At 36.6% G+C, this 21,818-nt stretch overlaps 1 protein-coding gene across 1 annotated transcript in view; it reads left to right on the forward strand.

The window, feature by feature from the left end:
* The window catches only part of PPP1R9A (protein phosphatase 1 regulatory subunit 9A), a 315,687-nt gene that overhangs the window by 201,964 nt on the left and 91,905 nt on the right, over positions 1-21,818 (forward strand). Inside the window, 1 exon segment of the mRNA XM_035723249.1 lies at positions 42-177. Coding sequence (XP_035579142.1) covers positions 42-177 — 136 coding nt within the window.

Raw genomic sequence — 21,818 nt, forward strand, 5'->3', positions numbered from 1 at the left:
GGAGAATCCAACTATATTAGTCTCCTTTCACCTTCCTACAGATTTGTTATTGGGCGAGAAAAGCCAGGACAAGTGAGTGAGGTTGCCCAGTTGATAAGCCAGACGCTGGAACAAGAAAGGCGCCAGAGAGAGCTGCTCGAGCAGCACTATGCCCAGTACGACGCCGACGACGATGAGGTAAGTAGCGCGTGACAGCGTCCTTCCTGCCTTTCTCCCCACCACGTTCTACTTTACAAGACTCTCTACCGTGTGAGAGTATGATAGGTTCTTTGCAGTTGCTCATGGAGAGCATGTCTACATTCAACGTCACAGAAGGGAAATACTACTTACATCTGTTATTAACTAATGAATCAAGTAATGGTATCCTGTTTATAGCCTGAAGACTTTGGGATCAAATAAGTCATGTTTTACTGCACTATTAAAAGAAATTCACAGAAACAAAAAAAGTAAAAACACCAAGATGTGAATAGTAGCTGTCTTTATTGTTGGAATTTGGTGATTTTCTCTCCCTGCTTTATATTTTTTTGATTTCTCCCCCAATTTTCTACAGTAAGTTTGTAATGCTTTTTGAAAAAAAATCAGTAAACATTTTGATTGAAAACAATGCACACATACATACACAAACACACACAGAAAAGTACTAAAAATTGCTGGGTATTTTCAGGTTTCTTTTTTTCCAGGAGGAAGACATTCTTTAGATCTGCTCACTGTGATTTGTGCTAACATAATGCAGAACAAAGCTTTTCCACCGGCACATATTCCATAGAGTAGATACATATTGGAGTAATTTTGCATCCTGCTCTCTGTAGAAGATCAAGTAAATGAATAGAAGCTAACCCCCAAGTGAAAATGGCTCTCTGGAATCCTTGTGTGTTGTAATGTAATACAGATGCTGGTCTATTTCTAATGTAAATGCCAAATGTACATTGATATAATGGGACAACATGCTTTATTATAAACATGTTTAAACACGCATGTGTTTCATATTGGCATGTCAGAAGACCCACCAATAATTTAGTCAGAGTATTTCATACTCCATAAACATAGTCAATATTCAGGTAAAACATATATTATTTATACCAGCTGATACAAGGACAGTGCACCTTCATACGTTCAACCTCTACTCATCTGAATATATTCTTCTTCCAGAGCTTTTTCTTGGACTCTAGCCAGGACATAGTGAAGATTAATAAATAGACATTGAGATACTTCCATGTATTTTTAGTCTGGAATGTTTTAACCCAAATGTATCTTAATTTTTTGTGCGTTGGTAGTTTAATGTTTATTCTCCATTTATTATAGTAAACAATTAAAAATGGTGCATCAGTTAACTTTTGATCGGAGAATAAACGTTACAAAGTCTTCACGTGAATGAATTTGTCTCTTAGAATTCTGTTTAGTTGATTTAACTTTTTACTTGCAGAGTCCATTTGAAATGGCAAGGTTTTTTTTATTATACTGAGATATAATGTATGAAAATGTTACCTTGGATTTAGAAATTAAAAACAATTTCCTCAAATATTTAAATGTTCATCTTAGTCTTCAGTTCTCTGTGCTAGTGTTTTGTGTTTTATCAGAGACACTGATTTGCTTTGGCTGCAAGCCTATTTTTAGGATTGTAGAATCATTCTCTGCAGATTTGGTTTTTACCTGCTGGCTCTGCTAGAAAGAATTTGGATGTGAGATTCGGGGGAGTTCGGGTGACATCAAGTGGAGGAAGGCGAGGAGGCCAAGCTTTCCCAGTCTGTGGGCGTCAGTGTCTTTGGCTTTAAGAGATTGGGCTAAATTTCTGCACTCTTTCTAGCTTTGAATATTCTGTGAGTGTGTGAAATAAAACATCAAGTCTAGCGAAGAAAGAGGGAAAATAAGACAGTTCTTTAAAGCTCTCCAAGTGAAAATTTTAGATCACCTGCTACACAGTACATACTTCTTCCAGTTATTTTGAGGAATTGATTACATTCAGTTCCAAAAGTTTTCAACTCAAGCCCCTAAAGCTTTTTGTTTGTTTGTTTGTTTGATGTAAGATTCTAATTTAGTAATTTGAGTCAATGCAAAATGAATATTTATTACTCAACTTTTATACTTAGGAGCACATCATATGGATTTTTTGTTTGTTTGTTTGCTTAGTTTTTATGAGGGAAGCAAAGTTGATTGTCACCTGAGCAGATATTTTCAGGACTAAGAAAGGTAAATAAATATTCAGTGCCTGGCACTTGGCAAGGTACATTTCCCTACATGATTTCATGTAATCTTTACAGCACACAGAAAAGATTTTTTTTTTCTAGAAATGACGCAAACGAGGCTTTTCCTAGTCATATAGCTAGTAGTTGGCAGATTTATGATGGGAATAGGGTCTTCCTGTCTCCAAAGTTGGGACTCTTTACAACATATTGCTGTTTTTGAATGGAGTGGACTAATGGGTCTGTCTTTGTTCAGGTACCCACAGAATAACTGGGTGACGAGATGTTGGAAAGAGGGTTCCTGTGTTAGGTGATGGAATTTCTTGTAATACTTAGGTTCTGTGATTCTTTATTCAGTATTTCTAGTAATACGGGAATTAAATACTTGGAGAATTATTTTATTCTAGGCAAATAATCTGTAAGTATCCTATGAAGATAGGGCTTAAAGGGAAGAATAATTAAGTATATGATTTTTTTTTTAATTCAAGTTTAGCTTTAGGTTAAACTTTTTTTCTCTCTTCAAGTTGTAGAGATAGAAATCCAGAAATAGAAATCAGATGCTCACTACTATGTTATTCCATGTAACCTTCACTTTACTGAAAAGGTCAAGGAACCTTTTTCTTTGTTTCTCTCTCATGCTCCTCTCTGACTTGTAGTTCTCTCCCTTTCTTGTGTGTTGCCAAAACATGCTCAGTTAAAACCAACTGTTAATATCTGTGCATAGGAGAGATGAAAGCTGTACAAATAATGAAAATTCACTCTTGTATAAACACTTTATTTACTTGATTTAAATTCATTTTTTTACTAATGCTACCAAATATTGTTAAATCAATTTGAGTGGTAGGTCCCTATTTTTTATCTACTCTCTTTCTCTCTGTTAACGAAAAGTAAAATGTAAGAGACATAATGGAGGTGAGAAGAACCAATAACCATTGGTTATCCAATGGGTAAATGATCCTTGAATAACTGAGTTAATTTTATATGTAATTCAACAATGTATTGATTTATGTATCTTTGTTAATCCTGAATTGTGTAATCAGTCACTTGGCTTCTCACTTTTCTTATCATTTATGGAATCATCTTGTGATTTCAAAGTTAGAAGCATTTTTATTTCACAGTATCCCCTATGACATTCCCTGGGCCCCTAGGAAAACCTCTAATTACATGCAGAACAACTAAGTTCATCCAGCTAATTTCCAGAGCCAGTGCTTAGATCAGCATTATAGCTTCTGGTTTTGGTCAAATCATCCAAGGTTGATTCTAACTTGGAACTTGTCACATTGATAGAGGGGAGTTGCTTGCTTGAACTGCCCATGGGGAAAATATTGCAATGTTGAGAAATATATCCTGAAATTGTAAAAGTACAGTAGTTCTCTATCAAAACCATATTCAGGAATAAGAATACCTTATTATGTATTGTGTGTGCTTACACGTAGCTGTTTTAATGCTTTAGGACATTATAAGTTGTACTCGAATGAATTTAAGATATATGATAATCCCAGATATATAGATAATCCTACACTTTCTGGGTTCCCCCCCAAATATTTAAACTCGAGGAGTTTACAATAAGCAAACAGCCAAATCAATTTTAATTTACATTCCTGTTTCTGTTTACTCTCTGTTAAACATTGTGATTTAAAAAAAAAAAAAAAAGTTAAAAGGGCTCTGCCCAAAGGCTGAAGAATGAGGGGAAGGATCCTGTAAAGAAGAAAAAGTTTAAATCTGAGCAGTTGAAACATTTAAGATGTAGATCTGAATATATCTGTAATTAGCGATTGCATCTCTGGATAATAGAATTATTGTTCATTTCTCTTTCTTCCTTTCTTTCTTTTTTCTTTCTTTCTTTCTTTCTTTTTTCTTTCTTTCTTTCTTTCTTTCTTTCTTTCTTTCTTTCTTTCTTTCTTTCTTTCTTCTTTCTTCTTTTCTTTCTTTCTTTCTTTTCTTTCTTTTCTTTCTTTCTTTCTTTCTTTTCTTTCTTTCTTCTTTCTTTTTTTTTCTTTTTTCTTTCTTTCTTTCTTTCTTTCTTTCTTTCTTTCTTTCTTTTCTTCTTTCTTTCTTTTTCTTTCTTTTCTTTCTTTCTTTCTTTCTTTCTTTCTTTTTTCTTCTTTCTTCTTTCTTTCTTTCTTTTTCTTTCTTTTTTCTTTTTCTTTTCTTTCTTTTTTCTTTTCTTTTCTTTCTTTCTCAATCTGGAAGGTAACGTTGGAGGATTTTAGTAAGCCCCTCACACAGTCAGCACTATCCCACGAAATTCTGGGGGTATAGTAAATTTTTCAACTAGATTTTAATTTTCAGTAACAAATTTAATCTGTCATACTCCACAGCTATCAATGTTTAGCCTTTTAGTGGTGGGATGTTGTAATTCTGGCATATGTTTTGTGTAGCATGGGTCATGTATATAAATTGTGGGTATATGTTTCTATCCAAGATCATTATGCAGTGTGAAGTACAGTGGGCTCACGCTAGAAATGAAGTATGACCTGGTGCTGTACCACTTTTTTGAATTAGAAAATGCATATGGTCATTCACATTAAAATAAACTATTTTACATGCACTTTGAAATTATAGGATTATTTTGATTTGCTTCTTTAAATATGCTTTTAAAATATGATAATTATTACATTTTAAAGTCTTAGATTATAGATGGCATATCAAAGTCTCTTCAGGTAATAGTTTATAACAAGGTTAATCATCACTCTAGAGACTGAGGCCCCTTCTCTTAAGACATAATTTAAGCTCACTTTCATAATTTTTTTCATTACTGGAAATTAATATAATTATAACTATATCATGAGAATATTAGTTTTTAGAATCTTTTAAGGTGTTGAATATTTAGAGCAGCTGCCTACCTGGATATGCATTTTTATTGCTTGTGTTAACATGTAATAATTAGAGTCAGAAATATAATGGAGCTATGGTTTGCATAAGCGTTAAATGGTTTATAAGAATATAATTTTTAGGCAAAAAGCATTAAAGGGATAACATTAAATTTGACTCATGCTGTTTGCTGTTCCTGGTTGGAAACAGCTTGTGTTGTGGACAAGAGATTGCAATTATTATGAATGGCCTTTTAATAATGTGAATTGACTTTATACTCTTCATAATGTTGAGAAACTAAGAGTGGAAGGCATTCTCTCAGTTCTCAAATGTGTGTATTCTAGCAGGCACCGGAACTTCAGTGTTTTTTCTATCCTTTATCATTAGGCTGCTCTCTTTAATGGGGAAAAGCCTTCTTTAATTTGTGTTGTCAACCATTTTAGAGCACTGTGGCTGAATTGCAAGGAGTGTCTGGCAACAGCAATAACAATAACAACTATTTCCTTAAGGTTTGTTTTTTTTGGTGGAAAATAATGCTTATCTGCACCTTTCTGCTTCATGTGTGAAATTAAATATTCTGTGTGTCTTATTAACTAGCTCTGTGCTCGAAGAACTTCTCTAGAGCCGTGTGTTTTGTGTGTTGAATAATAGTTGGAAAAATTATCGTGTGAAGATAGTATTTAATTCTGAAATATAGCACATATTATAGGTGCAGGTTCTGCAAGTTGTACTTACTTCCTAATGTTTAACCATGGATGTTGTTAACCCTTAACACTTTAAATATTTTGTGATTCATATTAAAGGGGAAGAAAAAGATACACAACAAGGCTGCATGATGTATATACAATACAGTGTACACATTGTTTTTAAACTCAGTGGGTTTTTTTAGAAAAGAATCTCTTGACACAAAGTTTTTCATTTTTCAAAAAACTAAATACACATATCTTTAAATTATAATACTACTTATCTACGTGATTTATATGGTAGACATAGCAAAATGTCTAAAAAACTATTACACTTCAAATAATAAAATAATTCTCACTATCTTTAGCTGCCAGTAACAGAAATAGAGGAGCTTAAAAATGGAAATCAAGTATATTTAAAATGGAGATTGGATTATGGTGATGAGAGGAGCCTGAAGAATAGGAGAAATACAAAACCTTTTTAACAAACTTGTTTATAGACTCCAATTTGACTGGATCTTTAAAATCATTAAATTTAATTACATCCTTTAGTTTGTGATCCCAAAATCTACAGTACTGGTCATTGTCATTGAAACCCGGATTCATAAGATGTTTGGAAAACATTTAGTTGAAGACTGTGTATCCATGCTTGATCTAGCCTAGGCATGGTACATATACACATGCACAAACACACGCACACACTATCCCCTGGTGGTGGACATCCTCCTATACTTGAAGGACCCTCTTTAGAAATATTCTTTGTATGTGAAAACATTATTATTTATGATACTGAGCACAGACAGGAAGATGGATAGTATCAAGGGAAGATAGAAGTTAGAATAGAAACCTTTGCCTAAATAATGTCATCTTTTTGTAGCTCATTTTCTTTACATTGTTTATCATAATGCAAGTGATTTGAATATGGTTTCATGTTATTTTCTTTCCAACTACCACATTGTGATGATACTTATTCATGAGTGAGATATAAAATAGTAAATAAACTCTATGAAATTCTGCTATCCCATCAAATTCCTCTGAAAGTATAGACTTTGTACATCCTAGACATCTAGGACTATAGAACAATTACATTACAATGATGGATCACAGAGTTTGAAGTGTTTGAGAGATGTTACAGAAATAAACACAAATGTCAGCATTTTTCCAACTTTAAGAGCATTTTCTAAGTTGAATGTAATTTTTTACCAAAAAGTTATAAAATGTAAAAAGGCCCTGTGGGAGATGGACCTTATCAACCTTATTTTCCAGTGGGCCACAGGGATCCTGTGTCTTCCCCATGCCTTTGCTCCTTTGGTCTTCTCTTCCTGGAATGCCATTCCCTGAACCCATTCTTGGTCGCCCTTGTGTGCCCTCAAATCCTGTTCACTTTCAGGGCTCAGTTTAGGTTTCATGTGTCTTTTCTACAAAGCCTTGGACTTTCTCAGCGAGCTGGGGACTCTTTTCTATATGAGTCAATAATAGTACTGTGTGTATATCTATCATCATTTACCCATAAATATCCCCCACTAGCTTATAATCTCTTCAGTGACGGGTTTCAATAGCTGGTTGATTTTTAATACACACCACCATGAGCACAGCACTGGGCAGATGAGAGGAAGCTAAGAAATTGAACTGAATTGAATCACTCAAAGGATGCTAAGATGAAAACTGGAAAGTAGAGTTAAATGAGAATAAAATTTAGTTAGAAACATAATCTGAGATAGTGAGGGAAGAGCGGCACAGAGTACATGGGTAAAAGGAATATCAGACCTGGCAAGACTAGAGATTGGAGATAATGACTGAGGAATAATCTGAACTTGTCCTTTGGCACTTTGGGATTTCACACACCTTTCCATGGGCTTTTGCTTCCACATTTTGTTTTGAGAGAACAAGAATTGTAAGAAGACCCTGTCTCTACCACAATGCACCAAAATTGTCTGCATGTAAAACCAGGAAAAAATGAATATACATATTTCAGTCCTTGAAAAACTTTGGATCTTAGAAGTAGGAATTTGGTGACTCACATTGACATGACTTCTTTTTAGTCATAACTGAAAAAGCATGCAATAGCAACAGAATAGTTGAAATGGCCTAAGTGATGTCAAAATCAATATTGCATAGATAGTCGTCTTCTGCCCAGTAGCCATCAGTCATAGGAATACATTTTCATCAGCAATAAGAACTAAATGGTGAGCCGACCAAAGACCCCAGTGTTCTAAAGCAGCCTTATTATGGAGGCTTAGTGGGTCTGATAAGGATTCCATTTATTTTAAACTCATATTGATGCTAGTAAGGGTAGTGGTAAAAACCCTTAATGGATTTCTGGAATTCCAGTCCTCAGAGGGGCTTAAAAAAAATCATTTTATTGACATAAAATTGACATAGAGTAAAATGTGTAGATATTAAATGGATAACTTGATTTTTTTATCATTATATATCCATCTTTCAGATATTAAAGTTAACAATAATGGGGGATAACTTATATACAATAAAATGCACCAATTTTAAATGTATTCATGTGGGTAGACAGTTTCATGAATAACCACCATCACAGTTGAGATACTGAACATTTTCATTACCTCAAATAGTTTCCTTACAGAACTTTGCAGTTACTCAGCCCAAATCAAACCATTGAATCTATTTTCTGACACTATAGATTGTCAATTCTAGAATGTCATTTGAACAGAACCATGAAGTACATACTTTTTAATATCTGACTTCTTTCACTTTCATAATGTTATATTTATCCTAAGTGTTCTGTATATTATGATGAGACTGTAATTGGTATTGCTTTGAGTTGCAGTAGACAAAGCGGAGGGCCGAGCCAGAGTGGGATGTCTAATTGGAGAACTCCATATAAAGCTGGAGTCTCACGGGCTACACTACTCTATAAGATGAAAATAAATCTAATCTTCCACTCCAAGGACTGCATGAGGAACTGCCAGTGTCAAACCTTGTTGCTGGGTGGAAGGGAAGAAAAAATTTTTTCTGAGACATTGTGATCACAGCAGCCTGAATTTATGCTACCTTTCAGGAGAAAAAAAAGCATGTCCTTTCTTGAGCCTTTCATCTTTTTTTTTTTTAAAGATTTATTTATTTTAGAGAGAGAGAGAGAGAGCAGGGGGAGGGGCAGAAAAAGAGGTAGAGGAGAAACCCAAGCCGACTTCACACTGAGCCCAATGGGGGGCTCAACCTCATGACTCTGAGATCACAACCTGAGCCAAAACCAAGAGTTGGACACTTAACTGACTACACCACCCAGGTGCCCAAAGCCATTCATCTTCAATCAAAGCTTAAATTAAATTAAAGTTTCAAGAAAAATGAGCTTACAATTTCAAAGTACAAAACTCACAGGGAACAAAATCACCATGAGAGACAAAGAGCCAAAGGAGTGGCCTGGGAGTAAGTGAGAAGGGATGGAAGAAAAAAAAGAAGGAAGGAAAGAAAGATAAGATCCTGGTTATTTTATCAATTATACCAAACAGGAAAAAAAATCTCCAGTTGTATATAACTTATTCCAGAAGACAAAATTGAAAGTAGTACAACTCTGATACCAGGAATGCAGTAAAACCTTGAGAGTGTGAGATATATTGGGTAATGAGGGATAACTGTGGTACTAAAACCAAATATTGATGACAAAGAAGACTTATAGGCCCATCCTATTCATAAAAACAATGCCAAAAAAATGAAATAAAATATTGGCAAATCATATCCAAGAACATATAAAAGAGGTATTATGGCCAAGCTGAGTTTAGCCAATAATGCAAGTATGGTTTAATATTTGAAAATCAGTCACTGCTTGCATTTGACATCATACCTGGAAGGCAAAAAGAAGAAGTAAAAGAAATAAATTGGAAAGTAAAAAATAAAACTGTTGCAGGCAATGTGGTCATCTGTTTGGAAAACCTCAAATATACCTATAGATCAATTATTAGAAATATTACAAGATTTTAGCAAATTTGCTCTACACATAATTAATATAAAATATAGCATCTATTTCAATGTGTCTGCAGAGAGAAATATAATTTATAAATTATTAATTACTTTAGTAAAAGGCAAAACCTTGTCTAACAAAACATAAGCAAGACCCTTATGAAAAAGGAAATTTTATTGAAATAATATTAAAGAAAATTTATATGAAAGGGTAAAGAAACCTTGTTCATGGATCAGAAGACTTAGTTGTTTGAGTCAGTTCTCTCTAAGTTGAGTTATACATTCAATGCAATTCCTGTAAAAATAATTCTAAAGAATTTAAAAATAGAAATTGGTAAGCTATCGCTAAAATCTGTAGGAAAGAACAGTGTACCAGAAATAACCATAACATGTAACATACCTTAGAAGAGAGATACTTATTATTAAGCTGTAGAAATTTAGTCTCTGGAGCAAAGGAAGGAACAAGTTGGTCAAGGAGCCCAGAAGCAGCCCCTCACACGTACGAAAATTGGATTAGTGACAATAACACTCTAGGTGGGTTGAGAAACGTTTCAGTGAAGGAGACATGGTGAATTTGCAACCCCCATTTCAGTATGTACCCAAAAGTTCACTCTAGGTAGATTGACTACTCAGATGTAAAAAGTAAAACTATAAAATTTAGAAGACACCATAGAAGAATATCTTTATGACCTCAGTGTAAGAAGTGGTTTTGCTACATCAAACACCTAAGAAAGCAAAACAATAAAGGAAAGTATTGAGAAAATTGACTACATTAAAATTAAGAACTTCTGTTCATCTGAAGAATACCTTTATGAAGGCAAAAAGACAAACCAGAAGCTGGAAGAAAATGTTTGAAAAATAAATAACTGAAAGAGAATTATATAAAAAGTACTTCTAGGAGCCAGCAAGAAAAGAATATTAAGAGGACCATTGGCTATAACGCTCACGTCATAGAAGAGGAACCTTAGTGACCAATGAGCATATAAAAAGATGCCCAAACATGTTAGCAATCAGGATGTGAAAATTAAAAACCAAAATGAAATACCATTTCATATCTACTGAATGGATTTAATTGATATTTTAAGTTTTGGTTAGGATGTAGAGTAAAAGGAACTGTTATTCTTTGTTTATAGGATATATTAATTGGCCCATCCACTTTGAAAAACAATTTGATATTATCTAGTAAAGTTGTCTCAACAGTTACATTCTTTATTAAGCAATTAGTAAAACTCTCATATACATGAGCTGTAAGATATGTTGTAATATTTTTCTTGTAAGAGAAAAAAAACTGGACGCAACTGTGATATCTCTATCAACAAGAGAATGGGTAAATATATTGTAGTATATTCATACAGTGGAATAAGATACAGAAGTTCTTTCAGCAATCCACCACAACTGGTGGAATTCCAGGAACATACCATTTAAAATCAAAAAGGCACAGGAGCATACGAACAATATGATTCCACTGATAGGTTTAAAACCATTAAAAATAAGTGATACATTGTTTGGCTGTACATAAATACAGTAAAACTAAAGAAAAACCAAGAATGATAAAGTTCAGCAGGATTACTTTAAAGGGCAGCAAGCAACTGAAATAGAAGCAGGAAAGCACACACAGAAGATTATTAAAATGTAGTGATACTGCTCCTTTTCTTGAACTAGGTTGTTCATTGGTAGTGGTGATATCATTATTCATATACTGTCTGTATGTTTTATAAATATACTTCCTGCCAACTCAATATTTAATGAAAAAAAGATCTGCCATGTACAATTCTTATATTTAACAGTTATCTGGATATAAGATGACTATTACCTAGTTCCTGCTCTCTAACACTTATAAAATGATTTTTAAGACTCCATGTCTCAAACTTGCCTCAATGTGACAATCTCATGGCACTTCTTTAAAATTACAGATTTTTCCACCCAACCTCAGACGTAGTGGAATAGAATATGCATTGTATCAGGCCTAGGATTTGGGGAGTTTGTGGGAAGGGGTTAGATGCGATCAGAGCTGCGGTTGTCCAGCTTAAAGATGCCAGGAAAACTGACCTTTGAGTCCTGGTATTGCAGAGACTTTGTAAGAAAGAATTGTGGCCACAAACCATCAGATAGCCATGAGGAAAGGAGTAGAATTATTCTCTCTCAAAGGAAGTTGTAAAATTGAGACCATACTTATCATTAATTCATAGATAATCCATAGAAGTATCATCAGTGATGTTTGTATTGGTTTTTACCTTTTCATTTACCATAAATTCTATAACTGTAACTTCTGGTTCTATCTGATCATCTGTTAGCATTTTTGCAATCATGTGAGTCAATTTGTATATGTACACACCATATTTTCCAAGATGCAATTAGTTGTGTAATTATAGAATTATTAAAATAATAACAACATGTGCCACTTTGGTCCCTGTAGTTGTTCTCTTCTGCAGATTAAAAATTCAGGGAAATACAAATCTCTTAGTCTCTTCCCACAGTTCTGCTGGCATCAGAATAAGTGCTTCATTGTTTCCTTGGCAAGTAAAACGAAACTCAAGAAAGGCTGCCAATTTGAAATTGCAGTGTGACATTTGAATTACAGAGGTCTACTTTGGTCTGTTGACTGTTTAGTTCTGGATCTCAGTGGGAAAAATAAGGATCTTTAGTTCCCTTCTCATATAGAATATATTTATCAGGGACTTAAAGACAGTGGCATTTATGTCTTAGTGAGTAGGTAGCGTTTGTTAAGAGGAATTGAATTAGGAATATTGAGTCATGGAAAAATATAGTTTATACTCCCAAGAGACTTGCTATTTTGTTTTGGAAACAATAAATATATATAGTAAAGAGCTTAAAGCACTTTCAAGGCAACCCATCAAAAGGCCAAATAACCATAGTGTAAAAGAGTCATCTCAACTAAGGACATACAAAATAAAAGTACGAATTTAGATTTGTGGTTTTGGTATTTATTTGCACAAGTTTCTCGTTTTCTGTAACCTAGAAGTGGGTCAATATTGCATATGTTCAAGAAATAGACCAGTTTACCTGCAGGTAGAGTATGTGGAAAGGAATACTAGTTGGACAGTCTTTGAAAAGGTAATTTGAAAAATATTATAGGGATGTTAAAAATCAGCTGAATTTCTAGACCTTTTTCCCCATTAAATAATAACTGGGAAACAGTTCTCTACGAGGCTTTCACATTTCTGAGGCACTGACTGCCCTTTGTTCTGGACTATCAAATGTTAGTATAGTGAACAATCTTGGAAGAGAGAGAGAGTCTTCCCCTCTGGAGCAAGGGTGGTGACGTTGCCTGTTATAAAAGATGCAGGTTTACCCGAGCTCTGGCATCCTCTTCAGACACGCCTGCTTTTGCAGATATCATCTGGCCCTCTTCTTATCACTCTTTGGAAATTGGAGTTTGAGGAATCAACACAAAGATATGATAGTCTATATCAACTAGTACAAAGACCCATTCTGGGGTAGAGGAATGTTCTGACCTTGTTCAGACCACAGTCATAGAGATACACTCGGACACCTAGCTTTTTGAAAGGAAGGGATTTGCAAGTGCCACAATCAGAAGACTGGCAAATCCTTAGGGCCTTAATGAGTTCACTGTGGAGATAATGGAGCAAGGCATATAATGCTCATTTGAGGAGAAATAGCAACAGTTGGACTGCCTTTTGACTGAGCCCCTCCTGCAGTTTATCATGCCCACTGTGATCACTGAGACACTAAAAGGTCTCCCCAGTTTTTTTGCGGTGTGTCTTGGCTGCTACAAAGGCCTTTTGGTCCTGTCAGGGAGAGTTCTTTGAGATAGACAAACTCTTATGGGAAACCATTGATGAGTATTTGGGTCCCAACGGGCCTACAGTGCTGATGAAAGTAACCTGCTAGAGGACACAAGAAAGTGTCCCACAACAGTCTAGCTAAATTCTTACAGTTAGCCTTACCACCTTGGAAAACTTCCCCATCCCTTATGTTCTAACCAAACTTAGGATTGGACTCCAGGTTGAGATGTCCTCCATAACAGTTCCTGCTGTGGGAGTCAAGGCAGTGGCTGTGGGACGAAGACTCTCCAAAGCTAACTTGATTGTGTCAGTATGATGACACCTTATACAGTGCTTCAGGTGGTAGATGTTGGAAGTCTGGTTAAAACACAAGTAACCACTGCACTGCTCAACACTGAAAATAAAGGCACCTTGTTACTGGTCCAGAGCTGCCCTCTGCCTCTGTGCCCCTTGATGCCTCCTCTCTCTACCCTAAACTCAGCTGCTGTAAGGAGGAAGGTGACTAGGGGTCAGGATGAGATCTCCTTTGTCCTCCAGAGAGACCAGATGCTATATGAACCCCAGTATGATGGGGAACTTTGGGAGGGGAAGCACTCAACTTCATGGTTGTGTGGATACTGGCTCAGATCACCATCTCACCTGGTCACACAGTGAGGAAGGGTGCCCATATTCAACTTATGTGGTTTGGGCAGGGTTCACAGTGGGAAGGGAAGCAAAATGGCCTTTTGGTAGAACTCTTTGGGCAGATGCAATGTGCTACTGTTATGGTTTCCACTGCTAAATGTATAATGGAATTGATGTGTTATCCACCTGCTCTTCTCTGTCCCATTAGTGCCAGTGGAGATTCATTCAGGGATTGCCACATGTAGAACAGTAATAGTAGGACAATAGAGAAAACACTTCCCCTGTTTTCTCCCAGGTGGGCTAGAAGAAACAATATAGAATCCCAGAAAAAGAAGGAGAGATCACAGCTTATTTAAACACATCATGGCTGGCAGACTACTTGGGCCATTTCCTGACGTAGCAACAGTGCAGGTCTGATGCAGCAACCAAAAAAAGAAGGGAAAAAAAAGGCAGCTATTGACATTCTACTAAGCTCTTATCGGAACTGAAACAATGTCTGACCCATGGAGGCCTTGTGAGTCTCTGGTCTAATATTCTCAGTTTGAGATGGGTCAACTTGAACTCACTGATGATTAAGGTTAGAAGGGCCTAAAAAACCTTGCTTGTCAAATGGAAATGATAAATTCAAGAAAGCTACCAAGCCCTCCCCGCAGCATCTTAGCTTTACATGAACAAGTAGCAGCTTTCCATTTTGTGGAAACTTTATCTGTTTTTCTGCCTGTTGAAACAAGGCCACTAGCTCAGTGAGGCCCTCAGTTCATAGAGGTTTCTTTAAATGCCTGGGCTTTGGTTCACAGATGGTTCAGCTAAGCTGTCCAAAGCTGTCTACTATGCTTTCCGAACTCAGCACCAGCTGTGCAGACCCCAAAATGGACATGGTCATTTTGCTCAGTGGGCATAACTCAAAGCCATTCCTATAGGTCTGGACAGTACTCCTCTTGGTGAACCTCGTTACATGTTTTACTGAATCTTGAGTTGTTGTCAATGACCTAGGAGTTTGGTCTGTCACTTGAAAAATTATGGACGAACGGGTTGAGTTTGGGATGGCAAATTACGGAAATAGATTGTGGCAATTGGTAAAACTCTTTGGGCTGCTCACATAACTTCACCTTAGGAGTGGTCATAAGAGGGCTTCATGTATTTAAAGAAACACCATCATTAGCTCATGTAGCCCTTAGATGATTCTAGAGATCCTTCTAAAATGAGGCTATTCTTGCTTACTTACGGTTGCTTTCCTAAGTGATAGCTGATTTATTTTTTATATGCATTGTGTAGGCAACTGTTCTTAGGGTTGGACTCATTTAATTAGATAAGGTGGTACAAAATTTGTTCCTGACTTTAAGTGATCTGATCAGGGACACCACCTCAATCCTAGAAGGCATTCAGATCGACTTCAACTCACTGGCCAGGGTTGTTATAGGTGATGGAATTACCCTGAATCTTAGATTTTCTTCTTATAGGCCAACACCAAGTCTGTGCAATCACTGATAACATCTTGCTATGTCTGGGTTAATACCTTGGGCCAAGTGGAATAAATAAAGAAACTTAAGGAGAAAGCCACCTAATTTTCTAAGGTAGACCCTGATAGTTTATAGGATTTATTCAGCCAGTAGGGTCTGAAAGCCTGGGGAACATGGTTGATCTCAGTTACTGCAAGTTGAACTCATTCTGTTGCCTGGACTTCACTTAATAGTGGTCTTAATTATAAGAAATAGACTGAATGGATTTGGCCCTAGCCACTGTGGTCACACTGATCGGTGTAGCTGAGGGAAAAGCATAATAATGGAAAAATTCACCAGAAGCCAAAATGGTACAGAAACAAGGGTAGATGTCAATTGGGAGACAATTCCTGTATGGGTCTCTGACTTCTCTGTGTGTCTTGTGAGCAGAGGCACTCATGGCCTTTCTTTCAGATTACCTTTTTAATGATTTGTGTAGAGTGAGCACCCTTGGAAAATAGAGAGAATGTCTCTCTTTTAGGGCACATGACAGACCTGCTTACTACACATTATAAAAAAATACATATATGAGTTCCCCCAGTTCAGAATTCTCTTTAGGGGGGTTATAGTTCATGTTTCTCAATCAATGTAATTATGATTAGAAACAACTATTTTAAGAGACTTTCTTCTACGAAAGAAAGAAAATGAAACTCTTTTAAAAAATATTTGGTATTTGAATACTCACCAACAAATTCAATATAGTAAAATAGTTGGAAGGAGGAAGGATTCTAGAGTTTGAGATGGATAGGATTAGGCTAGTCCTAGAAAGTAAAATTTAAGAAATTGTGGTTGAAAATTGCTTCAGTAATTGATTATTACAGATTATAGTACATGTAACTGCTATTCTTCAGTTCTCTTTTTTTTTAACTTGAGTATAGTCAACACATGATGGTACATTAGTTTCAGGTGTACACCATAGTGATTTGACAAGTTTATACATACTGCGGTGCTCACCACAAGTGTAGCCACCATCTGCCACCACACAACCCTGTTACAGTCCCACCGACTATTCCCTGTGCTGTGCCTTTCATTCCCGTGACTTTTTCATTCCGTAACTGGAAGCCTGTACCTCCCACTCCCATTTACCTATTTTGCCCATGTCTCTACCTCCCTCCCCTCTGGCAGTCATCAGTTTATTATTTGTATTTATGGGTCTGTTTCTGCTTGTTGTTTGTTTGTTCATTAGTTTTGTTTCTTAGATTCCATGTATATGGTATTTGTCTTTCTCTGAGTGATTTCACTCAGCATAATACCCTCTAGGTCCATTCATGTTGTCGCAAATGGCAAGATCTCATTCTTTTTTATGAATGAGTAATATTCCATTACACACACACACACACACACACACACACACACACACACACACACACACACACACACACCACAACTTCTTTATCCATTCATCTATCAGTGGACACTTGGGTTGCTTCCATATCTTGACGGTTGTAAATAATGCTGCAATAAATATAGGGGTGCATATATCTGTCTTTTTGAATTCGTGTTTTCTTATTCTTTGGATAAATACCCAGTAATGGAATTTCTATCTTTAATTTTTTGAAGCATCTCCATACCTAAGTTCAAAATTCTTAACAAAAGATGTTAGTTCCACCCTCTGCTTCATTTTGAGACCATGTTCTCCTGGCACTACCCTGGCTTTGAACTTTGGAAACTATTTCTTATTTTTAGAGTCAAGATGTTCAAAACCATCAAGTCTTGGTTCCTTTCTATTTAATGGTCCTCTCAATTTCTCTCTTCGGTCACATTTTACCATAAGCTGCAAGAAGATATCCGGCAGCACCTTCAACACTTGTTTGGAAATCTACTTAGCTCGATCACTCCACTCACTAGGGACCTTTCCACCTTTCTCCTTATAGAAGGTGATGACGTCACTAAGCTTTCTGCCACTATGCAAGAACCTCTCCCCCACCGCCCGATATCCACTTACAGTGTGTTCAAGGCAATGCAGGCTTGCTTTAACATACTCTTTAGAATCCTCCCAGCCTTCCTTCACTGCCTATTTCCAAAGCCACTTCCTCGTTTTTCTGGGTTTGCTATGGCAGTATTTCTACTGCTGTATAACAGATTACCACCGCAACTTAGCAACTTAAAATAAGAAATATTGATACATTACAGTATCTCTGGGTCCATTTAACTAGATGCCTCTGATTCAAGATCTGTCCCATGGCTGCAAATAAGGTGTCAGCCAGAGCTGCAGTCATCTGAATGTTCAACTGGGGGAAATCTGCTTCCAAGCTCACTTGCAGCTGTTGGCAGGACATGGAAGATACACTTCCAAGCTCCCTCATGTGACTCTTGGCACGCCTCAGGTCCTTGCTGGCTGTTGGCCAGAAACATCAGTTCCTTATGATGTAGGCGTCTCCATAGAGCCACGCACAACCTGGCAGATTGTTTGTCAAGAGCGAGAGGACAAAAGACTTGCAAGTCATAGTCTTTTTGTAAACTAATCTCAGAATAGACATCCCATCACTTTTCTTGTATTCTAGTCGTTAGAAGTGAGTCACTAGGTCCAGCCCACATTCAAGGGGGAATGCATTATAGAAGAGCATGGTTACCCAGGAAGAAGGATCATTAGGGGTCATTTTAGAGCCGGTCTACCATAGTGGGAAGTAGAGTCCCTGCTTTTCAGGAGTATACATTCTAAAAGGAAGGGGTAGGAAAAAAAAAACAAAACAACTAGAGAAGGTATTAAAATACTGTAAAATCAAATGCTAATGTATAAACTACCACAATTGCTAGAAATTTTTAATAAGGCAAAAGATGAGTTCGAGTTGTTACCAAAAATTTTATAGGCAAATCTTCCATCTATGTAGTCAGAATTTTAGGAAAAATAATTTGCCAGAGGTATTACCAATTATCTGAGGAGCTGAGTGCTTGAAAGCAGGAAACATGGAAGGCCATGTGATGTTTCTTGCTTTAGTAGCTAGACAGTAGAATGAAGTGAAATATCGGAGAACATTCTGAGAACAAAGATTGACAAGAAAATTTTGGATGACTTGAGAAATGAGTGTATATCTTGGCCCAGGCATCATGGTGGATGTTTTACATACTTTATTTCTTTGAACTCTCTCAATGCACTATGAGATTGATATCTTTGGGGCCATTTTATAGAAGAGGAGACCACAGAAGATGTATGCTAAATGACTTGGTGGCTGTCGTGCAACTGTGAAATTGTTTTTTCTCTTTTGGGGCCCTGGTCTGTCCAGCCCCAAAGCCCTTGCTTTTATTGTTGACATTGTTGGAGAAGCCAGGGATAGTGAAAATTATCATAGTCATAAAGTGATCTAGTCTTTTAGCATATTCTAAGCACTGTGATTAATACTTTGAAGATATCACTACTGGAACTTCTCCCTACAATCTTATGAAGAAGATGCTGTTATTCCCATTATAAAGATGAGCAAAGAGACTAAGTGGCCTAACATTACAAAACTAGGACACACAGAAGTCAACTGACAGAAGATGGAAAGAGACATGCCTTTGCAGAGAAGGGGATGCTTTTGCTGAAAGCCATCTGGATGGCTGGCACGGATTTAGGAATTTTAAACATTAAAGTGTTAGTTTGAGGTCTTTCTCCTCCAGAGAAAAAGCAACTCTCTTCTATTCTCTAACAGAACTGAGTCTGAAAATATATATAACCAAATTCAAATCCAGTAAACAAATTCCAACAAAAACTGCATAATCAAGGCTATTTTTATGATTAGCACCATTTAGTTTCCCGGAATTTACCAGAGCAAACATTGCTACAGCAAAAATTACTGCTAATGGTTGAACCTAACAACAAGAGAAAATCCCCAAAAGGGTCATTTAGGCCCCAGCTGCAGCTGTGCTTCACTATATTTCTTACTTGAAAGCGGAGAATTAACAGGAAAATCAGGTCTCTGCTGTGCTGTGCAGATGTGGCTAAAACTGTATTAATTTATTCAGCAAACATTTGTTTAGTGCCTACTATATGCCAAGCAGTGTGCTAGCCACACTGGGATTACAGGAATAAATCATACCTGGCACTTTCAAGGAGCTTATAGTTGAACATGGCTGATAGAAGGCAAACATAAAAATGGCCAGGTTTTATAAGTGATACAAGGATATAGTAGGAGCATAAAGGAGTGGATTAGAAGAGTCTTAGGGCAGCAGCTTCATAGGATGAGCTGAGTAGTTGGATCTTCATCTTGGATCCCTGGGGCAGGAGGGTGGGGGCCAGTAACGGAAGACAACAGAGGCCTGGACGTTTTCTTGGTCTTGAGTAGAAACTGATGCCTCCTTCCAAAACCGGGAATATAAGAAGAGGAGCAGATTTAGGGGAAAAAAAAGTTCTACTTCAGAAATGAACGATTTGCTTACAGAAGGTTCATGTGGCAGGGTCTTCTAGGACGTTTTTATTTATGAGACCAAAACTTGGCGAATGTCTGGTCACAAGACTCAGATTTAGAGAAGCTGTAGCATATGTTGCTGTTGTAGGATTAGCAACACGACCAGCAGCAGCAGCAGCAGCGATTGCTTGTTTTGAGAGCCTACCATGTGCCATACCTCGTATTCAACACAGTACAGGCATCATCTAGCTTAATCTCTCGACAACCTTGTGATATATACTAAGGAGCTATTTTTATCCTCACTTCATAGATGAGGACATTGAGACTTAGATCTGGAAGCTAACTTTACCAACATCACAGAGCCAGGGTTTGAATCCAGGCCTACGTGACTTCAAAATCAAGATTGTTTAGTTGGCCTCCACTTAACCAACTCACCAATATAACAGATAACGTCCCTTCCTTCTGTAAAACCTAAACTGAGATCAACAGCTCTCCTGAGTGCTCAAAGCTCAGGAATGTCTCCGTGCTTTTGCTCCCACTAGTCAAAAGTTAGATATTTACTAGCAGGCAGAACTTGTCAGCTGTACTTACTATTCTTGTAATTATGTGTTTTAATAAAATATTAAGTGCTCCGATGTCATATGAGTATAAAAGAAGTTGTGTCCATGAAAATGAGATGAAATGCTTTGGGAAGATTCAGTAAAGATTGGTAGCTCAAGAAAATTGCATATGAGAAGGAAACATAAAAGAGACAGACCATAAACATCTAGAGGAATTTTGCATTCATTTTGCTTTGCAAGTATCTTTTCCATCCATTTTAAGACCCTGTAGTAATTCTGTAGATTGTATGCTATGATTCTGGTTTATATAAGAAAGAGGGCATGAAACATCAGCAGGCCCATAAACCAAATCTTTCGACGGAGACTTCTGTGCACTTGCCCAGGGTGAGCACGTTATGAGAGAAAAGAAGAGACGAAAACTTTGCAGCTCGCTAGAGACAGGTGCAAGTCTTCAGAGTGAATTGACTGAAAACATTCAAAAGATGTGGAAGGTGAATTTCAACACAACAGGATTACACACCAACATTTTTGGCTAGGGAAATATGATAGGAATGTATTCCCATTTTTTATCCGATAAAGCTTTACTTTCTGCAGAGTATAGAAGAAAGAGCATGGGCATTGGAATATGTTAGCTTCAACAACATAACTAATTGTCTGACGTTGGGTAAAGTCTCTGAATCTCAGTTTCCTCTAATTACAATGGCATAGTAATACCTATATCATACAGTCTTTGAGGAATGTAGTATTGGGCACACAGTAAGTTACAAAGGGATTGCACCCTTGGGAAAACAATAAAAAGGTATAAGATATTAATCAAGAAGGTAGATGAGCTGTGAAAGGGAACCCTTACTATCTCTGTCAATTCTTACACTAAGAACTATTCTCGCTTCCTTTAAAACGGATTTTCAGGTTGGGACAAAAGACTTTCGGGAGTCTCTGTTTACTTGAAAGATACTGAATCTGGCCAGAAATAAAGAGAAAGGAGATGGACACCAATGGAAATACTTTGTTGTGGCATATTTTTTTTTGATGCAATATTGTCCATCTTCCTCTGTAAATGTCAGATTCAATCCAACTACTTTTGAGGTTTATGAAATTCTGCTAACCTATTCTTCCATGTAATTTATTTTCAGATTAACCATAAAAGTGATGTCTATTTTCAATACACATAGAACAATCAAGAGAACACATTATTTTTAGTCTACTAAATGTAACTTTTTAACTTCTAGATGTTTATGAGGTTCTGTAGTAAATACATCCTTTATTATAAAGCCTATTTATGTTGGGAGTGGTAAATGATCAGCAAGAGAGATTGGCAAGATAGGGTTTTTTTTTTTTAATTTTTATTTAAATTCCAGTTAGTTAACATACAGTATATTAGTTCAGGTGTACAATATAGTGATTCAGCACTTCCATACAACACCCAGTGCTCTTCA

The sequence above is a fragment of the Zalophus californianus genome, chromosome 12, assembly GCF_009762305.2.
Source record: "Zalophus californianus isolate mZalCal1 chromosome 12, mZalCal1.pri.v2, whole genome shotgun sequence".
Classification (NCBI taxonomy): Eukaryota; Metazoa; Chordata; class Mammalia; order Carnivora; family Otariidae; genus Zalophus; species Zalophus californianus.